Raw genomic sequence first — 19,315 nt, 5'->3', positions numbered from 1 at the left:
TTGCAGTGAATGGAGATTTTCTGGGCTCTTTTATTGAAAACTACAATGCATAATACATGCATGTATATTTCTGCAATCAAATACAAGCTTCCAAATCAAATAAAACAAACATTATGTAGATCTTGTTTTATATCAAAATTTTTGCATTTTCATACAAATTGCATGAAATGACAATTTGTGTACAAGAATACCATTATGCAGTCCCACCAGGAAACAAGTGGAATGCCTCTGGCCGTCTCACCTGCATCACGCAGTTCAATATAGCAGCAGTGCTGACTTTGAATACTACTCTAACTCGCACAAGATGTTCAGTGATACATGGTTACTCTTATGTCCACTTTTTATGAACTAGACCAATAAACTTACAGAGATATGATGGTTATTCAACAGATACACCCAATTCGGCCAAAGTTCATTGACCTTTGACCTTGGTCATGTGACCTGAAATGCGCACAGGATGTTCAGTGATACTTGATTACTCTAATGTCCAAGTTTAACGAACTAGACCAATAAACTTTCAAAGTTATAATGGTAATTCAACAGATACCCCCGATTCGGCCAAAGTTCATTGACCCTAAATGACCTTTGACCTTAATCATGAGACCTGAAACTTGCACAAAATTTTCAGTGATGCTTGATTACTATTATGTCTAAGTTTCATGAATCAGATCCATAAACTTCCAAAGTTATGATGGGAATTCAACAGATATCCCCAATTCAGCCAAAGTTCATTGACCCTAAATGACCTTTGACCTTGGTCATGTGACGTGAAACTCATCCAGGATGTTCAGTGATACTTGATTAACCTTATGTCCAAGTTTCATGAACTAGGTCCATATATTTTCTAAGTTATGATGACATTTCAAAAACTTAACCTCAGGTTAAGATTTTGATGTTGAATCCTCCAACATGGTCTAAGTTCATTGACCCTAAATGACCTTTGACCTTGGTCATGTGACATGAAACTCTAATAGGATGTTCAGTAATACTTGATTAACCTTATGGCCAAGTTTCATTAACTAGGTCCATATGCTTTCTAAGTTATGACGTCATTTCAAAAACTTAACCTCAGGTTAAGATTTGATGTTGACGCCACCGCCGCCGCCGCCGTCGCCGTCGGAAAAGCGGCGCCTATAGTCTCACTTTGCTTCGCAGGTGAGACAAAAAACTGCACAGGGACTTGGGGAAAATTTGCCCCAAAAATGCTCTCAAGATCTCTAGAACAATAAACATGAGCCCCTAAAATTCCCATATAGTCCAATGTAAACTGTAACATAATGTAGCAAAGTTGAGCTGGTTGGCTCAAAAAGTTTGGGCTTTTCCTGCTCCAACTCACACACACAAAAAAACACCTTAAAGGGGAAGTTCACCCTGACAAAAAGTTTATTGTAAAAATAGCAGAAAAAATAATAAAAAATATTGCCGAAGGTTTGAGAAAAATTCATCAAGTAATTAAAAAGTTATTAGAATTTCAATTATTTGATTTGTGACGTCATATGCGAGCAGCATTTCTACATAGCAAATGGTAAAAAAAATCAATGAAATGTCATTTTCTCAGAAAATTGAAAATGGTTTTCACTGAACCTTTTGTATATCAATAGGCAAATCATTTCACACCCGATCATGAATAGAAAACAAAATTAAGGCATCAGGAACCATACAAAATTTGAATTTCATGCATTTTATATTACATAACACATGGGGCAGCTGCTCGTTTATGACGTCACAAATCCAAAACTTTGAACTCTAATAACTTTCTTACTCTTTAACGGATTTTCCTCAAACCTTCACCAATATTTTTTACTATTTTTTCTGCTATTTTTACAAAAAAGTTTTCTTCAGGGTGAACTTCCCCTTTAAAGAATGTACTAAAAAGAAAATGGCATCTGGTCCCCCTTTTCATCATCTAAAAATTCCTTAAAACCGATTTTAGTCTAGAAAAGAATTAGTATACATGCATCAAATTATCTTTCAACTTTAGAGCAGGACACTTTTGGTCTGCTTTGATAAGCATGTACATGTATGCAGGGGACAGGCACCATCAAAGTAAACACACTGTCAACTGAAAGGCACTGCTGTACTTACCTTCCACACATTAGACTTGATAAAGAGCAAAATGTTGAGAAGTTTGGTTTCCCTTTTCAATCCCCTTTCTCTGATGAATAGCAGGTCTAGAATTCGAACTCCTACATGTTGGCCCATGTCAGATAGCCTGGAAACAGGAAAATTGAAAGATTGGATCAAGTGAAAGTACAGTGTACACATGCATACTCATATGCATTTTGCTTCAAAAAGATTTCTGAATATAAAATATTAACAATAATCAGAAAGAATAGTGATGACGCTAATATTGATAATCATGAGGATCATATAACATCAACAATATAAAGTACTAGAGATGTTATCATTATTTAAATTCTCTGTCGATATGTCACTAAAAATATCTTACTGATATCTATAACTATCAACAAAAGAACATAATCAATACGCATTTTTTTATGCATTAATTTGTATCTGCCACTGTACCAAGAACACTTTAAAATCCGCGTTCATCAGATGTAAATGATTACATAATATATTTAGCATAAATACATCCTCACCTTTCACGTTATTAGCATTATTTTAGGGTTGGATGAATTTTTATCGATAATTTGGGGGCTTTTTGGACATCGTTCTGAGCAGTCAGTCTTTTGCCTATCCGCCATCATGATATCGTGCTGTACATCTTTGAACGTAGAGGGCAGCAACAAACGACCATGTGTTGCCTTCTACGTTAGTTGGTACTTCGCCAAAATCGAACTTGCGCTTGTGATGTTTTTGATTCAACCGAATAGAGTCAAGTGCAGTCAGGATATTTGGATTGTCATTGTCATGATTATAGCAAAGTGGGGGTGAGATCGCGTTTTGTGACTAGCATTGGATTCGTATTTTGTTGAGATTTGGAGTAATTTCTGCTGCTGTTCTGTGCAGTTTGAGGAAAAATACTTTTGAGTGATTTTCCATTTGAAAATGCACTTTCAAAAGGCTTTTTCCGTGTATTCCAGATATCACTGTTTCCCTACATAATATAGGGAATATCGAAAATGAGAGAAAGTTTAGTGATATCGCTAAGTGGCAAAAATCAAGCGATTATTGACAAGACTAGCGATAAAGACGTTTTCGATAACAAGGAATAAGGATAAGGGTATAAAGGATGATGAAACAACGACATCATAAAAATAATTAGTGTCAAGTTGGTATGGTCAAACACACTGGTTCCTGACTGCGTAGATGTCCATTAAGATTTAGGTTTGACTAAAATTTTCACTTCATTTCACAGTTGGTATGCATCATCACATTGGTCAGTTCATTCTAATAGGACGGAAACATGTTAGAGACTGTGTACACTATGGTGTTTACACATGACTCTAAGTCAAACTTTACTCTTTGTGAAAAACACCCACAGGTTTTATTTGTTAGAATGGTGCACCAAAAGAAATGTAATGATAAATGAACAGTACGCATCAACATTTAATTGTAAACAATTTCAAGGGACATGCATTCATTGTATGTATACACACAGAGATGGTGGCAGATAACTTACTTGCTTTGTAGTTCTGGAACCGATGAAACTCTATTCTGACAGTACTGAACCATTTCAGAAAATAGCAGGGCAAAGGTACTTATGTTCATCTGTGGATTAAAAGAAAAAGTGTAAGAGAAAATTACTCAAATTATTTTTCAATTGGGGTATGCCTCACGAAGCTCTGAAATGGGGGTCTAAGGAACTGACTAAATAGGTAAAGTACGGGGTCTTGGGAACTAAATATATATTGTAGTGTGTGAAAAACAGGGTAGACCTATGGAACGGAAATGCGGCATTGTATTTAGAGCGCTGTGGATGCACTCGCCATGCATGGAGGGGCTACTAGTTATATGTAGGGAGTTGTAAAGCCGTACATGCATCATGCTCGCGCTTGACAATTTTTGGAGGGCTGGGGAACTGAGATGTCTCGTAACAGGGGTCTTGCGAGCAGGGCTGGGCAGCTTCTGAACTGAAATTTTGTCATTCGGAGTATCTAGAGAACTGAAAATTAGGTCTGAAGAGGGGGTAATTAAAGCGCCAAATCCCCGTATGGTACCACCAATATATGTGAGTGCCCCCCCCCCCTCCTGGAGTAAGCACACGATAATGAATGATTTATACTCTCTAGGAACATCCTGGCTAATAAAGATTCTCCACAGGCAGGTTGGTTGCAGTAAATAAGAGGTATGTGTATGGAACTGTGACTGCAGGGTGTTGGATTCCTATCCAATTTTCTAACTTTGTAGGGCTGTAGCCTGTACCACAAAATGCAGTGATTCTAGATCTAACCAAAAACTCTTTGAAGTTTGGGGTTTATATTCACTATTTTCTTCTTTTCCTACAATATTATCACATTTTACAATCGGGACACAGGAAATACAATTTCTTTGCATGAAAATTCAAGTGCATATCCTCTCAAACAACGAGGAGCACAAATAAGATGATAATCAGGGTGCCATATGCTCATACTACCTTTACCAGAATCATTTTTTGTCACAGGCCCATTGCATTAGAATGAATTACCCGAACACCTCCGATTCATAGAAGACATTAAACAGTTTAAACGGGAAATGGCAAAATGGGAAAAAACATTTGATATGTAATAGGGACTAACAGTGGAATCTATTCTATTCTTTCTCCTCATTTTGTACATATCTTATCATTTTCATGTGTATATATAATTTTTGTTTAATTTTAGGTAACATTTGTACAGTATCATATTTTTTTATCTATTTTGTTATTTTCCATAGTTAATTATGATTATTTCATTATCTAATTTTTTTCAATTTTTCAATATAGTATTTATACTCTATTCTTTGTTTATATTTGAATGTGTAACCACGTTTTATATTTGTGTTTGTTTATGAAGGGCCCCAACGAAAACCAGCTTGTTGCTGATTGGGCTACCCTTCTTTTAAATATTTGAAATAAATACATGTAAATAGCTTTATGCTCATAATTAGGTTCCCTTTCGCTTCCGGCAGCAAAATCAGTCAGTGTTTAAAGAATAGTGTAAGTTTTGTTTTTATTTTTGAGTATTTATTGTGATATTTTCCTCTGGGTAATCACTAGCCTAATCAACTTTAAAATATTAACCATAAATAAGAACAAGTGGAATGCCTCTGGCCATCTCACCTGCATCACGCGATTCAACATAGCAGCAGTGCTGACTTTGAAAACTACTATAACTCGCACAAGATGTTCAGTGATACTTGGTTACTCTTATTTCCATGTTTTATGAACTAGACCAATACACTTTACAGAGATAGGATGGTAATTCAACAAATACCCCCAATGTGGCCAAAGTTCATTGACCTCACATGACCTTTGACCTTGATCATGTGACCTGAAACTTGCACAGGATATTCAGTGATACTTGATTACTCTTATGTCCAAGTCTTATGAACTAGACCAACATACTTTCAAAGTTATGATGGTAATTCAACAAATACCCCCAATTTGGCCAAAGTTTATTGACCCTAAATGACCTTTGACCTTGATAATAAGACCTGAAACTTGCACAGGATGTTCAGTGATACTTTATTACTATTATGTCCAAGTTTCATGAATCAGATCCAAAAACTTTTTTAAAGTTTTGATTGTAATTCAATAGATACCCCCAAATCGGCCAAAGTTCATTGACCCTAAATGACCTTTGACCTTGGTCATGTGACATGAAATTCTAATAGGATGTTCAGTAATACTTGATTAACCTTATGGCCAAGTTTCATGAACTAGGTCCATATACTTTCTAAGTTATGATGTCATTTCAAAAACTTAACCTCAGGTTAAGATTTGATGTTGACGCCGCTGCCGTCGGAAAAGCAGCGCCTATAGTCTCACTCTGCAATGCAGGTGAGACAACAAAACTATCTGTTCAAATATTCAAATTGTCAAGTTTTTATCCTTTGTAAATAGACTGCGTAGCTTTATGGTGGTGTGACCTTCATTTGCATGTTTCCTAATTTTGCGCACAGTCAAATATCTTTTAATATCTTGAAAAACTGATCACCAACAGAAAAAGTGACCCAATATTACCCAGAATGGTATTTTTCTTGAAAAGGTCTCAATTTGTGAAAATATTGACAAAACAGCAAATTTTGTTACCTTTTACGTCAGCTCCAAGAAAATCTAATCTTCTCGACAAGCATCAAGAAATCGCCAGTTTGCAAGCAGAGGTCTCCAAATACATGTAAGTAAGTAAAATGTGATACCAACCGAATTTATGGCATGTTAACCTCCATCTGATATAATTATCTTAGTTATGTTTGTCTGCTTGATTTATTTTCTAAAGCTTTGCGATCGTGTGCAAAATAAAGTCACACTTTTTTATGACACTTTTTGAGCCGAGCGCGCACTTGTCGATTGCCATGAAATTTTAATTTATTTTGTGAGAACTGTGAGAAATATTTAACTGATAATCAACTTAATAATTTTTTTAATGTGCACAAATTATGGTCACCCCAGTATTCCCGCCTTCATACACGTAGACAGGAATAACCGTCATTTCTGGGGACAATTTCTGACATTTTACTGTCATCCCCATTCACTGAAGGTAGTGTGTTAGTGCGAGCCTGCATGTGTAATCATTTCTCCCCATTCGGGCTACCAGGTTTTGTCAAGAGTTGTTTTTTTTAATTCTAAGTGACATTACATTATCTTAAACGAAGGCACAATATTTTCGTTAGACTGTTATCTTTCTTTTGATACTATACATATTGCAATAAAATATATGTTACTGATGATTTATTCCTTATATTTTCAACTTTTCTGCCGGAGAGGAAAAAATGGCAGCTGTGTGTTGCTGCCCTCTACGTTCAATGAGTTATGCTTTTATCAAGGCTTTCCGATTAGAATTATCGATAGATCCTGGAAAATCAATGCGAGCGACAAATTCCGATTGCAAGCACATCTATGTCTACGAGCGCAAAGCAGCAGGACAAGTCCCAATATACAGTGCGTATAAAAAAAAACGGGACAGATTTGAAAAGTCTATAAAATTTTAGTTTCAAATTATTATTTCTATATTTTGGTGTTAATAGGTGCTCTAAGGTCTGGTCTTTCAAATGCTATTAAAAAAAAATTAGTTTCGTTCATGCTTGAGCGAACACGGGACGTTTTTGTTGGGGGGTTCAAAAAGAGGCTTGCTCCAGAATTGCAGAATATGAGTAATATGATGATCGGACTTCTTGCTCATTAGCAGACTTCCTCTTAACCTTTTCATTATCTTTACCATACTTTTCAAATCATGCAGTCAAAATTCATTTTCAGATCTATTTATTTGCTTGAATTATTCTGTTATTTCTTTTTAATATGCTCTCTGTTAGCTTTGAATATTCCTTCTTCAAGCTAAAATTATTTTTTTTCCAACCGAATTATGGGAGAGCATGGATTTTTTTATTCAAATCCTTTCATTATGTGCTACAAAGATTATGGTGCCTTTTGAACAAAGCCACACAGATGGGTGGGCACTCGGGTTGCTCCCCCCCCAATTAAAAAAATCATGACCAAAAAAAGTGGACAGGAAATAAAAGGACAGATAGAAAGTAAAATATGATATCATTTTCTGAACATTATGTCAAAATCTGTCACAAAATTTGATATTGTAATTAAAAAGTGGGAATATTTGCATGCTCACTTCGCTCGCTCACAACTTTTTAATACATTTTACCCGATCTGCCATATCTAGTTCCTTCAAAATTGACTCAATACACCATTGTCATTGAAAGACATGAATCCCTTCCTGTGTTTCCTGTCAAGCAATTAAACTTGGTCAAGGAATTAATGACCCACTGAAAAATAGATTCATGTCTTTTAAAGGTACATAACATTATTTGTTTCACAAAATAAAACAATTTTAATAATCACAAGTTTTCCCAATTAATCATTCAAATCTTCTTGCTTGGGTTGACAAAAAAAATCTTCTTTTCGCAGTTACTTATGAAGGAAAATTAAAAGGTAAGAGAAGATTAAATGAAAAAACGAAATAATTCAATCTAATAAATAACTTTGTAAATGAAATTTGAGAGCATAATTCGAAAATTGTGGCACAGATAATGAAAAGGTCAAGAGGAAGTCTCCTGATTAGCAAGAAGTCTGATCATTGTATTACACATATTCTGCAATTCTGGCGCAAGCCTCTTTTTGAACCCCAAACAAAAATGTCCCGTGTTCGCTCAATCATGAATAAAATTTATTTTTGTAAATTGCATTTCAAAGATAAGACCTTAGAGCATCTATTAACACCAAAATATATACATCATTATTTGAAACAAAAATTTTATAGACTTTTCAAATCTGTCCCGTTTTTTTTTACACGCACTGTATAGCGACTGGGAAATACTTCTGTAAGGATAATGACATCATCCAAGATGGCAACTTATCATGTTGACCAACGAAAGGATCGAAGATGACTGTGTTTTGATCATCATTTGAAAGTAATTTGCAGTAACTGCGGTCTAAGGTACATGTACGATATTTCTGAATTTTATATATTTTTCTGTAAATTTGGATGTAATTTCTATTTTATAATGTGACATTTTATGTAGAGCGCTCCGAAAATCGATCGGGTTTCCGCCGAATGAAGTTAGGTCGAACGTTACTGCTAATAATACGTGTCTGTAGATCTACGTACAGGCCTCCAAGCTCCTCAGTCTATGTATTGGTGAGTGGAGCCAAAAATACAGAGACTGAAGCTTTTGGTCTGTCATACACGTTAACATGTATACCCAGTTGTTGTGTGTCCAGACGATTTTTAGAAAGTCATAATTTGGAGAAAAAAAATACAAGCGAAGTTTCATCAATTTTTAGTACAAAATGCAAATGTTAGGAAATATTATAAAGAATAAAATAGAAGATGATGATAACAAGTATTTAATTCATATTTTTAGTGTAATCCAAAGACAAAAAAGAAGGCTTCAAAAAGATAAACTGTCCGGACACCAAACCCCCCAGACTATGTCCACTCTCTTCCAAAAGCAAAGTCACCATCTACAAACACAAATCCCGGTATATGGGACTCGACATATATTCAACTTCGCAAAATCAACAATAACATGCACCCCAGACAGTTATATTGTACTTTTGACTAAAATCATACAACTATCAACACCTAGAACTAACCTCGCTCTTTCCTTTGCTCAAAGGCCTATCCACTAAGCTGGTTTTCTGCAATTTTCGGTCCGTCATTTTGTGGAACTCTGAGGGTTGACGATACTCAAAACGATACCACATCAATGGATATCGTGTTATCGTGAGGGTGCCTTGGCCGAGGGGTCTAAGGCGCATGGCTATACATGGAAAGTCCGGGTTCGATCCCCGGCCGCGGCACCAATGCCCGTGAGCAAAGCATTTAATCTACAAAGCTCTTTTATCTTGCTTTCAAATAAATATAAATGCTATATGCATTATTGGTAACTAGGTGTGCACTTGTTTAAAAAAAAAAAAAAAAAAAAAAAAAAAAAAATACGGTGTCATGTCGAGAAAAAAGGTAGGCCTATACATGTCTGTATGTATGAATGAATGAATGAATGAATGGATGGATGGATGGATGGATGGAGGGTTGGTGGATGGATGGATGGATGGATGAATTATTTGATTAATTAATTAATGAAGTACATTTATTTCCAACGATATTAAAGCATCAATACATTTTATGAACTTGAACAAAACAATGGAGGGAGTAACTCAGAAAGCACAGCTTGTGATGAGTGCACCGTGACATACATGTAAACAATATAGTACATGAAAAAAAAATTATCTAAACAGAGTACAATACAAAACAAGAGGGGAAATGGAGGGGGGCAAGGCAACTTTATATAAAATACTAGTATGTCATTTGAAACAGAAAATAAATTGTCAAACCAATCATCCCACAAATAAATTTGGGGACCAGACATAAGTTTTTTCCTTTTTTTCTTAAGTATTAATTAATTTAAATTTGGTGCATTTCGGATGTCTGTAGGTAAATTGTTCCACTTTTTTACCTCAAAACGAATATTATGTTGATAAGAACAGGTCCTGTGTTTTGGCAAATTAATTAATGAAGAGGAGCGTGTATTGTAATTATATAAATTATGATTTGTATCAAACATTCCCAACTGAGAAAAATTAACAGGCATAAGCCGATTGATACACTGATAAATAAAAATACATTGCTGGTAGGTTGTAATTTCTTCTAAAGTAAACAGTTTAAACTCAGAGAATAATGTGCTAACTTTAGATCTTGGGCTTGCTCCAGCTATGATTCTAACTATTCTATTTTGTTTTGTAACAAGTTTCTTTAGGTTAGACGGGAATTACTACCCCAAACTAAGTTACAATAAGACAAATATGGCAATATAAGTACAACATTCGCAATATATAAGCTGGTAAAAAGTAACTTACTATGGATAAACCAATATTCTTTGTAGAATTGTAGATCTAGGCCTAAATTGTTGAAAGGATGTGGAAAGGAGGCAAAATGATCCCCATCATTAACAGCACCCCTTAAAAATATGCATAGGTGAACTTCAATGATTAAAAATGAATTTTAAAAAATATATTAAATAAACAATGGATCAGAGGGAAAAAAAGGATTTTGCCAAACTAATTTACACCTTGTTGGCTCAGATTTTACTTCCCAAAACCATCTTGATTTAGGTATGTAAAGATTATATACCTTAATGAAGATGGGTTTGGGGAAATTTATAGTATATGGTATGTATTACAAGTGAGCAGAGCGAGCGAGACATGATATGATTTTTTTTGCCCGTGGTATAGCAAATGTTTATTTACCGTCACAATAATTATCAAGAGTATTTCTAACCTCCATTACAATGACCTGCCGAGCCGCTCGCAATAGTGGTAAAATAGTGGCATCGACAAATCGAATGATTACTTCAGAAAATACGATTCGTCACTCAAATTCATCAAAAATCGATTTTACAATATCATCTGATCATTTTTTTTCTAATGACCAGTCTTCTTGCTGTCCCAAATGCTGTTGGTTCTGGCTACTAGATTGGCGTATGCTTGATACCATCATGAATATAATTTTGCAAATTTAATTGCAGATGACTTATAAATTAGTTTAATCATCAATATGAATAATATCGCCAAAAAAAACATGTACAATCTGCAAATTTCCGAGGGGTTGTTATTGAACAACATTTTGCTTCGTTCTTTTGCAGCTTCACATTTCATGTTCATTTTTATGCATGTACTGTAAATAGCCTTGTAGAATCTTGGCTGCTTTTTTAAAAATCTTACTTGTATCTTACTATGTATCTTTTTCTATAGGGCCTATATGTATATACATATATACGTATAATCGTGGAGGTAGTGTTATAATTATGTCGGATCTACAATAAGCAGTGCACACATGGGGTGAATCACGTACCCCCCCCCCCCCACTCCCCTCCCTGATCTTCCCTTTTAAATCTTGAAAACTCATCACGACGGTACACTGTAAAAACTGTGGTGTTAAAACTGACACCAATTGGTGTTAATAGAGGACCACACCCTGAGGTGTTAAAATAACACTCTAGAGATTGAACATAACACCAAAGAGTGTAAATGTAACAACCATAGGTGTTGTAATAACACGTATAGGTGTAAAACTAACACCACCAATTTAACACCGGTGTATAATAACTGGTGTGGTCCTCTATGTACACCGGTTAACACCACAGTTTTTGCTGTGTATGTAGTGCTATAGACCTACCAATAGATGACAAATTTCAAAGATTATTCAGCAGCGAATTAAATTAATTTCAATTATGTAAATGGTAACAAAACAGGTTATCTTGATGATTTCATCTAATGTTTGCATACGCCCTCACGGATGGACGAAGATGAAACCTGAAGAGTGTCTTGCTGGATTCATTGGAGGTGCATGATATAAAGCTTCATATTCTTTTACAATGGCGGGACAGTATTCAAAAGTCATAAAGGACTATAATGTAATTGAAAAACTTTAATAGAATATGTTTGAATTAGGTATAGACAGATTGTGAAGTCGCTTGGCAACGATGACGTCATGAATCCCCTTTCACCAAATCATATAAAAGTCGATTATTTCAGAGTGAAAGGGGAACTCGATTTCGAGACAATGTTTTCAAATCTCTGCCTCGGGCAGGGAAGCTCCTGGATAGGCTACAGGATAGAGAGAAGCAGAACTACGTTCAAAGGGAGAAACAAAACAAGACAGGGAGTGGGAGTCAAAGATTGATATAAAGCGTTATTTGCATATTTACTTAAATTTCATTCTTTCACTTTCAAAGAGAATGGTCTCTGATATATCACTGGCCTTGGGCATTACACATCAAAGCATCAGTTCCGAAATAAATCATTAAATGAATCATTTGAATAAAGTTTGTACTGTGCCTTTATGTGAATAACAAAAGAATGTAGCACAGGAGAGAAAAGGAAATCCAAATTCTGAAGTCAACGACAGCATGGTCAATGAGGCAGAATTCGTGGATTGTGGCGATGTCGTGATGCCTGAATATGTTATCCCTATTTTCATGACGCAGTATTATATTAATTGCAAAAAGAAGCTGCTGTAAACTGCTTGTCTAAAAAAAGAGCCAATGGAGTAAATAAGAGAGTCAAAAGGGGCCTAAGTTGACTCTCTCATTTATTATATTAATTGTTTTATTTTTTATCGAAATGAATGAAACTTACAAATATGAGCCTTGATAGGTGGGTGCTCTTTATCACAACCTCACCGCGATCATATCAAACTTCAATATGTTCATTGTTTAAGTCCATTGTGTTTCATCATGGACCTGTTGTTTCATTTTAATTCACATGTTTCAGTATTAGTATACCCCTCAATCTTATTTTCTATATATAATAATATATATATAATAAATATACATACCACAAAATTATATTTTAAGAGGAAATGAATTTGACCATCGAGGGGAATACATAATGATTAAGAATTTTAAATAATCGAAATATATTTTTACGATTAGATAGCAACCTCCTGTCATCACCTCAAGTTCTGTCAAAGAAAGATGCCCCGACCATTTGTTGACCACAGGGGCAGAGCAAACAAATGGTAGAGGAAACTGTTACCCCCCCCCCCCCCCCCCCCCCTGCTCCAATGATTTGTCTGGTGAAATAGGAGGAAAGAGGGTAAAGAGGGTAGCAATAAGAACGGTCTGAGCCGGGGGTCTGAGTCGTATAATTTTAATCGATTTAAAAATATATAAATCGTCTTGCCTCCCTATCCCCATCAACATTACTGTCTTGCCGAGCACCGGCCCTGGTTGACGCCATCATTTCATATGACGTCATTGGTCAAAGGAAGATCATCCAGTTGAAATCATTAATCATCATGCAGTGGTAGTATATAGTTAATCATGGATCAGTCGATAATTATCTATAATGATGATGATGATGTCCTCTTTTTAAGAATCAATGCGAGGTTGTCTGTTCCATTGTCATTTTTTATATAGCCAAGGGCCAAAAGAATATACAACCGGAATCGCCATCTGACCATGCACCGTAGAAATAGAATATCCAGACACTGATAAAGACAATTATTTGCGTTATTGGAGACAAATTTCTTTTGATAGTTTATTTCAAGATGCCTTACCATCGGATCTGTCTCCTGACGGATAGAATTGGCATATCAATACAGGAAACGCAGCAGGAGAGTAATATACCAATATAGTGTGATTTTAGGAACGTTATGAGCAATCATGACGAGAGCTTGTTTCAATTAGCACCATTTTCTAAGGGTTTATCAATCATTTTCCTGTACGTATACATTTCTAAAATTCTTTTGTATCACATTTTAAAATCATGATGCACGTTTAATTGCGTCCAGTTGACTTTGACAAATTACACACTTCTAGTTAGGGGAACAGGATCTTTAATGATAATGCCGACATCAAAAGATCTTTCTTTCATTGGACCTGTATCCTGGTTGTGATTTTCATCTTTCAGTATTCTTTGAAAAAGAGGATGCCAGTCCATTCATTCAAAAAAAATCCTGGAAACTCGGGCAAGGGAATTTCAGGGGTGGTGCCGGGCCGCACGATCTTTATGGGGCTACGACCAAATGTGACGTCATATTTTTTTTCTCTCTTATTTTCATTATAGGGATATTACGACCCTAGCCTATTTTTACATTCTTGATAATGATAGTAACATGTAACATATTTTTATACAGCGCCTTATACGATGTTTCTAAGCGTTACACAGTTGTACACCCCGGCTTTGGAACGGCTAAAGTTTGATTGGGCACTGGAGCATGCAAGGCATTTCTTCCTGCCGAGTACACCTTTCCTACCTGGATAGAGAGTGTCAAAATGTAGATGAAAAGTGGCAAATGTATGTAAATAAACGCCTTGCCAAAGGACTCGGGTGCTGAGGTGGGATTTGAACACCGACATAGTGGTTCAAAGTCGGAAGACCTTCACTGAGCTATAATTGTCCTTATTTCTTCCCTTTCTCCTAATTTTTTTTCCATTTCTTGATACACATTAGAATCCCTGTGCTGCCATCTTTAAGTTAAAGTAATAAACATGTCATAGGAAATGATAAATTATACAAATACCCTTGTTTTTTAAAGCATTATTTCCTAGTGCGTAAAAAAACCCACAGGCCTATGTTAGTCTGCTGCTGGGCAAATCCTTCACTCGAGTTAAGGCTATATGTGCAGCCTACTCATGACTTTAGTACTGAAGGCTCTCTCGTAACAGCAAGTTTTATATGTGCTAGTCTTTGCTTGGAGGCACACTTATTGATCAAAGTTCCAATCAGGGTCTGTGCCTGCAGACTAGGACTATGTACAGTGTGAAACTATTTGCTAAATGACCTAATTTGGGCTGACATATGTTGCGTAATGAACATTAGTACATTTCATTGTCACTAAGGGGAAATATATCAGTTTTAAATCCATCGTCTTTAATCTCTCTACCTAATGACATGAAACGGATCTGGCCAGTGAGGTTCTAACAGACCAAGACTAATTACACAACGTGTTTGCTTATTCGGTATAACTCGTTGCGTAGCAACACAAGAAAAATGACGAAAATGAAAGAAAATTATGTATCATTATAAAGGCAGAGGCCGATAAATGGTTTGATAAAGGGGGAGTGGTCAGAAAAGTTCAATTTGTTTTGTTGATCTATTTTTAAGCCCCAGCCCCACACAAATCTTCTCTTGAATATTTTTCACCATTACCATTTTTATCATTAATTTCTATATTCCCTTTTTTCTTTAACTCCTCTCATTTAAATCTTTGCATTCTTTGTATTATCAACATAAAAAACATCCTGTTAGCTTATAGAATGATTCATTGAGAACTTGTTTGCATTGATTCCTTTAAATGATGCAAACTAGACTAATTGAAATGCGTTGTTACGTCTGTTTCCGAAACGGTCAATGACGATGCGGGGGCCAGGAGAGGCGGCAAATGGGTGTTGCTGGGTAATTTTTAAAAGGGGCTACAGGCCAGACTATCAAATCCGACGGAACTTGGTGGCAAAGATTGTCAGATATAAAAGGAGAAATTCCGACAGCCCACAACCCGATCCTGATTAATTTAGAACAATTATCATCAAAAATATACTTCATGATTAAATTGCGTCATGCAAAGTGTTAGTATTCAAACGGTATAAAGAGAAGAAGGGCTACTGAAATAAATCGATTTTGTAAAATTAATAACGGCCATATAGTCTATTAACATCCATGCATGGCCTTTGTCAAACCTTACCAACAAAAAAGATACCGAACGTCTAGTGCCCCCCGGATAGAATAATGCAGTGGGGGGGGGACAATAAAACAGGTCTAACAACCCCCCCCCCCCCGCGCGTTGCAGGGTTTTGTGATTTTTAAGAGGATATTTGCCGAAGTTGGACCCCTTGTGACCCCCTATTTTTCGATCCGGGGTAGGGGGTCTACCATTGGTGCCACCCCCCCCCCCCTCCCCATCCAAGCACCACTCAATGGCGCCGATTGCATGAAGCAGAACATTTTGCTTGTATTCGGCCTATTTTGGGGGGTAATCCTAAATTGTTCTGCTGGTGACTTACCAACAATTACAGCATGTACGGGGATTAGTCGCAAAGCCCCCGTGTCAAATTCTCTGAATAAAGATCGGCCCATCTTATTGTTCAGGTATCTGCTTTGTTGCCCGCTAATAAGAACCGAAACCATTGCAAGGCACAATCTGGCCTTGCAAGACCCTATCAAGATCCTAAATATATGTAAAGCCTGATTTGTGAGAACTCCTTGTTAAGACTACTGATACAGTCACACAAACCGACTCCTGACCAACAGGAGCTGTAACATTATTACCAATGACATAACACCAATCGGTTAGGAGTCGGTTTTATTGGTGTGACTGTCGCATCAGGACCAACCCTCTCTTGCAGATACCATTGTCTCAGTTTTTGAGGGTGTCCATTTTTGTTACAACGCATTCAACAGGATATTGTCAACTGACAAGAAGTAGGACCAAAATAGATAGGTCCTCTCTTGCAGATACCATTGTCTCAGTTTTTGAGGGTATCCATTTTTGTTACAACGCATTCAACAGGATACTGTCAACTGTCAAGAAGTAGGACCACAAGAGATAGGTGCTTTCACTTTTCCTTCTCCATCTTCTTTTACAACCAGCACAGGCATATTTCTTTACGTGTTGGAACCCGACATAATCCGGGATTATGACAGTATATACAGACCTATAATTTGTTTAATTCAAATGCTTGGGGAGTTAAATCATTAAAAGGCACAATTCTTGATTTTAAAAAAAAAAACATATCTTCAACAGTTTAACACCCTTCGTCCTGCAATTACCCAAAGCACTGACATTCGATCGATGGGGGGGGGGGGGTTTGTGTGGACTTAAGGCATCACCAAAAAATACATGAATTGGGTGATTAGGTTTGCGCAATGATTAGTGTTTTTTTATGATATCGATTAAAGAATGGTATATACTATACATGATACTTAGGCGATAATTTGTCTGACTTATAATGTAAACCTTTTTAAACATATATTGTATTCTTAGTAACGTAACTTGAGTTGGCTTCGACAGGTCAATGACCGAATCAGACTCCATAAATTTCCAGTTGATAATACTTCCGAATTTTTGGTTTTATCATTGCAATTGAGTTTGTTTATTTTGTATATTGTTCTATCTTGAAATGAAATGGAATTGAATGAAATGAAATTGAATTGAATGAAATGGAATTGAATGAAATGAAATGGAATGACATAAAATGGAATGGAATGAAAGGAAATTAAACTATATGCAAATGTTTTAATGACTGCCGAATGAAATGAAATGAAATGGAATAGAATGGAATGACACGAAATGGAATGGAATGAAAGGAAATGAAATGATATTGAATGGAATGACACGAAATGGAATGGAATGGAAGGATATTAAATTAGATGCAAATGCTCTATTAATTGCCGAATAATAAATGAAATGAAATAAAGTATGAAATGGAGTGGAATTGAATGAAATAATTAAAAATGGAGTTTAATGGAATGACATGAAATTAAATGAAATAGAATGGAATGAAAGGAAATGAAATTAAATGGAATGGAGGAAGTGGAGTGGAATAGGATGAAAAAGAGTGGAATGTATAGAATGGAACAGAACGGACTGAAATAAATGAAATGAAATAAATAAAATGAAATGGAATGGAATGAAAGGAAATTTAATAAATGGATTGAAATTAAAAGAAGTGAAATGAAATAAAATAGTCTATTTAGACGCTGATGAGGTCATCTCTTTGTGCCCACCTTCAAGCTGACAGGTTTGACCAAAGACATGAAAGACGGTAGATCTTTGTAAATTGCTACATCCAACCATAGACCTATTATGATCCAACTGATGGTCATGGTGGTTTAAACCCCATATTAATCACAAACCAAGACGAAGAGCCACATGTCTATACAAATCACAAGCAGACAAACAAAAGGTATACATGAAACGAATACATATCAAACTGATGCATATTGACTCTTCATAAACATAATTTCCTTATGGATAATAATCAGGAATGTTTAATCTTTGTTTGGACACATTAAAATTGCGACAAATCATTTTTGGAGTCCTAACGTATTTTTTAAGTTTATCTTTTTAGATATGCCCATCATTTTCATTTCACATGTAATATAATCAAATAGTCTTGCTACCATCTTGTGATAAAAAACAATGTTAAGCCTATAACATCTTTTTTTTCGGGGGGGGGGTGGCTACATAATTACGACCAATCATTAATTTTATCAATATACTTATATTTTGCGCGATACAATTAACCATTGCTGCATTTACTATCATTTCATTTTGCTATTGTAAATATATGTCCGTTGACTATTTGGTTGATTACGGGAAAGTGAGGGTAAAACATATGAACTGAACTTCAACATGTTCAATGAATTGAAATAAGAATATTACGAAGATCATCCTTCGGGAAAATTATTTTAGGAAGGAAGTATGATGCATGTTTCAGTTGGCACCTTCTTTATCTTTCATTTTTGGGGTAAGATGGGGGCGGTAAAAATCGCTCCATCCGCAATCCTTCAGTGGTTGTCTGCCTGAAGACAGTGGGACTTCGAGATTAGAGCATCGCCTTCTTAAGACTGACTGATGTATGAATCTTTATCACAAAAATATGGATAATATGACAAATTTTGAGGATGAGGATAAGTTCTGTATTCTATTTTGATATAAATACTTGAGGACCCCATTGGAAATAAGCCACTGCTTTCAAGGGTTATCCTGGTATTCTTCCTAGTCATGGTAATATATCGTGCGATATTCTTGACGAATAAAATCAATCACTTAAAACTTATTCTGAATCGAGGACTAAAAGTTCAAGACACCTTTCCCAGAAATACAGGGAATCAGTATAGGACCTACCTGAGGGGGGGGGGTGACCAGGGGGAGTGCCCCAACCCCAGATAGAATTTTGATGACCTTTGTATTTTTCTGATTTTTAGTCCGCTACATCATTATTTTTATAGGTGCGCCACTCGAGGGAGTGAGAGAGATTTGAGGATATTGACCAATCCCCTGACCACGCAAACAAATATGTCGTCATGACTAGCGCGATTGTCATCAAACGAGGTAGCTTCGTTGTCGGTTGACCGCAATCATCGACGTCGGGCGCCTCTGTGATCACCTTGGTCCACTTTCCGCAGCAAACGACGGTTTCTGGCACACCACATTAAAGGAAATGGTTTGAATTTAGCATACATCATGTCTGTAACCTCGTGATTGTAAAGATGAAA

At 36.0% G+C, this 19,315-nt stretch overlaps 1 protein-coding gene across 1 annotated transcript in view; it reads right to left on the bottom strand.

Moving 5' to 3' along the window:
* Positions 1-9,320, bottom strand: part of LOC121423891 (trafficking protein particle complex subunit 5-like) — a 49,584-nt gene extending 40,264 nt beyond the window's left edge. The window contains exons 1-3 of the mRNA XM_041619421.1: positions 9,188-9,320; positions 3,584-3,672; positions 2,086-2,212 (exon numbers count right to left, since the gene is read on the bottom strand). Of these exons, the coding sequence (XP_041475355.1) occupies positions 2,086-2,212; positions 3,584-3,672; positions 9,188-9,298 (327 nt within the window). The 5' untranslated portion in view covers positions 9,299-9,320. The remainder of the gene's footprint in view (positions 1-2,085; positions 2,213-3,583; positions 3,673-9,187) is intronic.
* Positions 9,321-19,315: the final 9,995 nt, after the last annotated feature.

The sequence above is a fragment of the Lytechinus variegatus genome, chromosome 11 (assembly GCF_018143015.1).
Source record: "Lytechinus variegatus isolate NC3 chromosome 11, Lvar_3.0, whole genome shotgun sequence".
Lineage (NCBI taxonomy): Eukaryota > Metazoa > Echinodermata > Echinoidea > Temnopleuroida > Toxopneustidae > Lytechinus > Lytechinus variegatus.
This window is presented reverse-complemented; position numbering and strand designations above follow the sequence as displayed.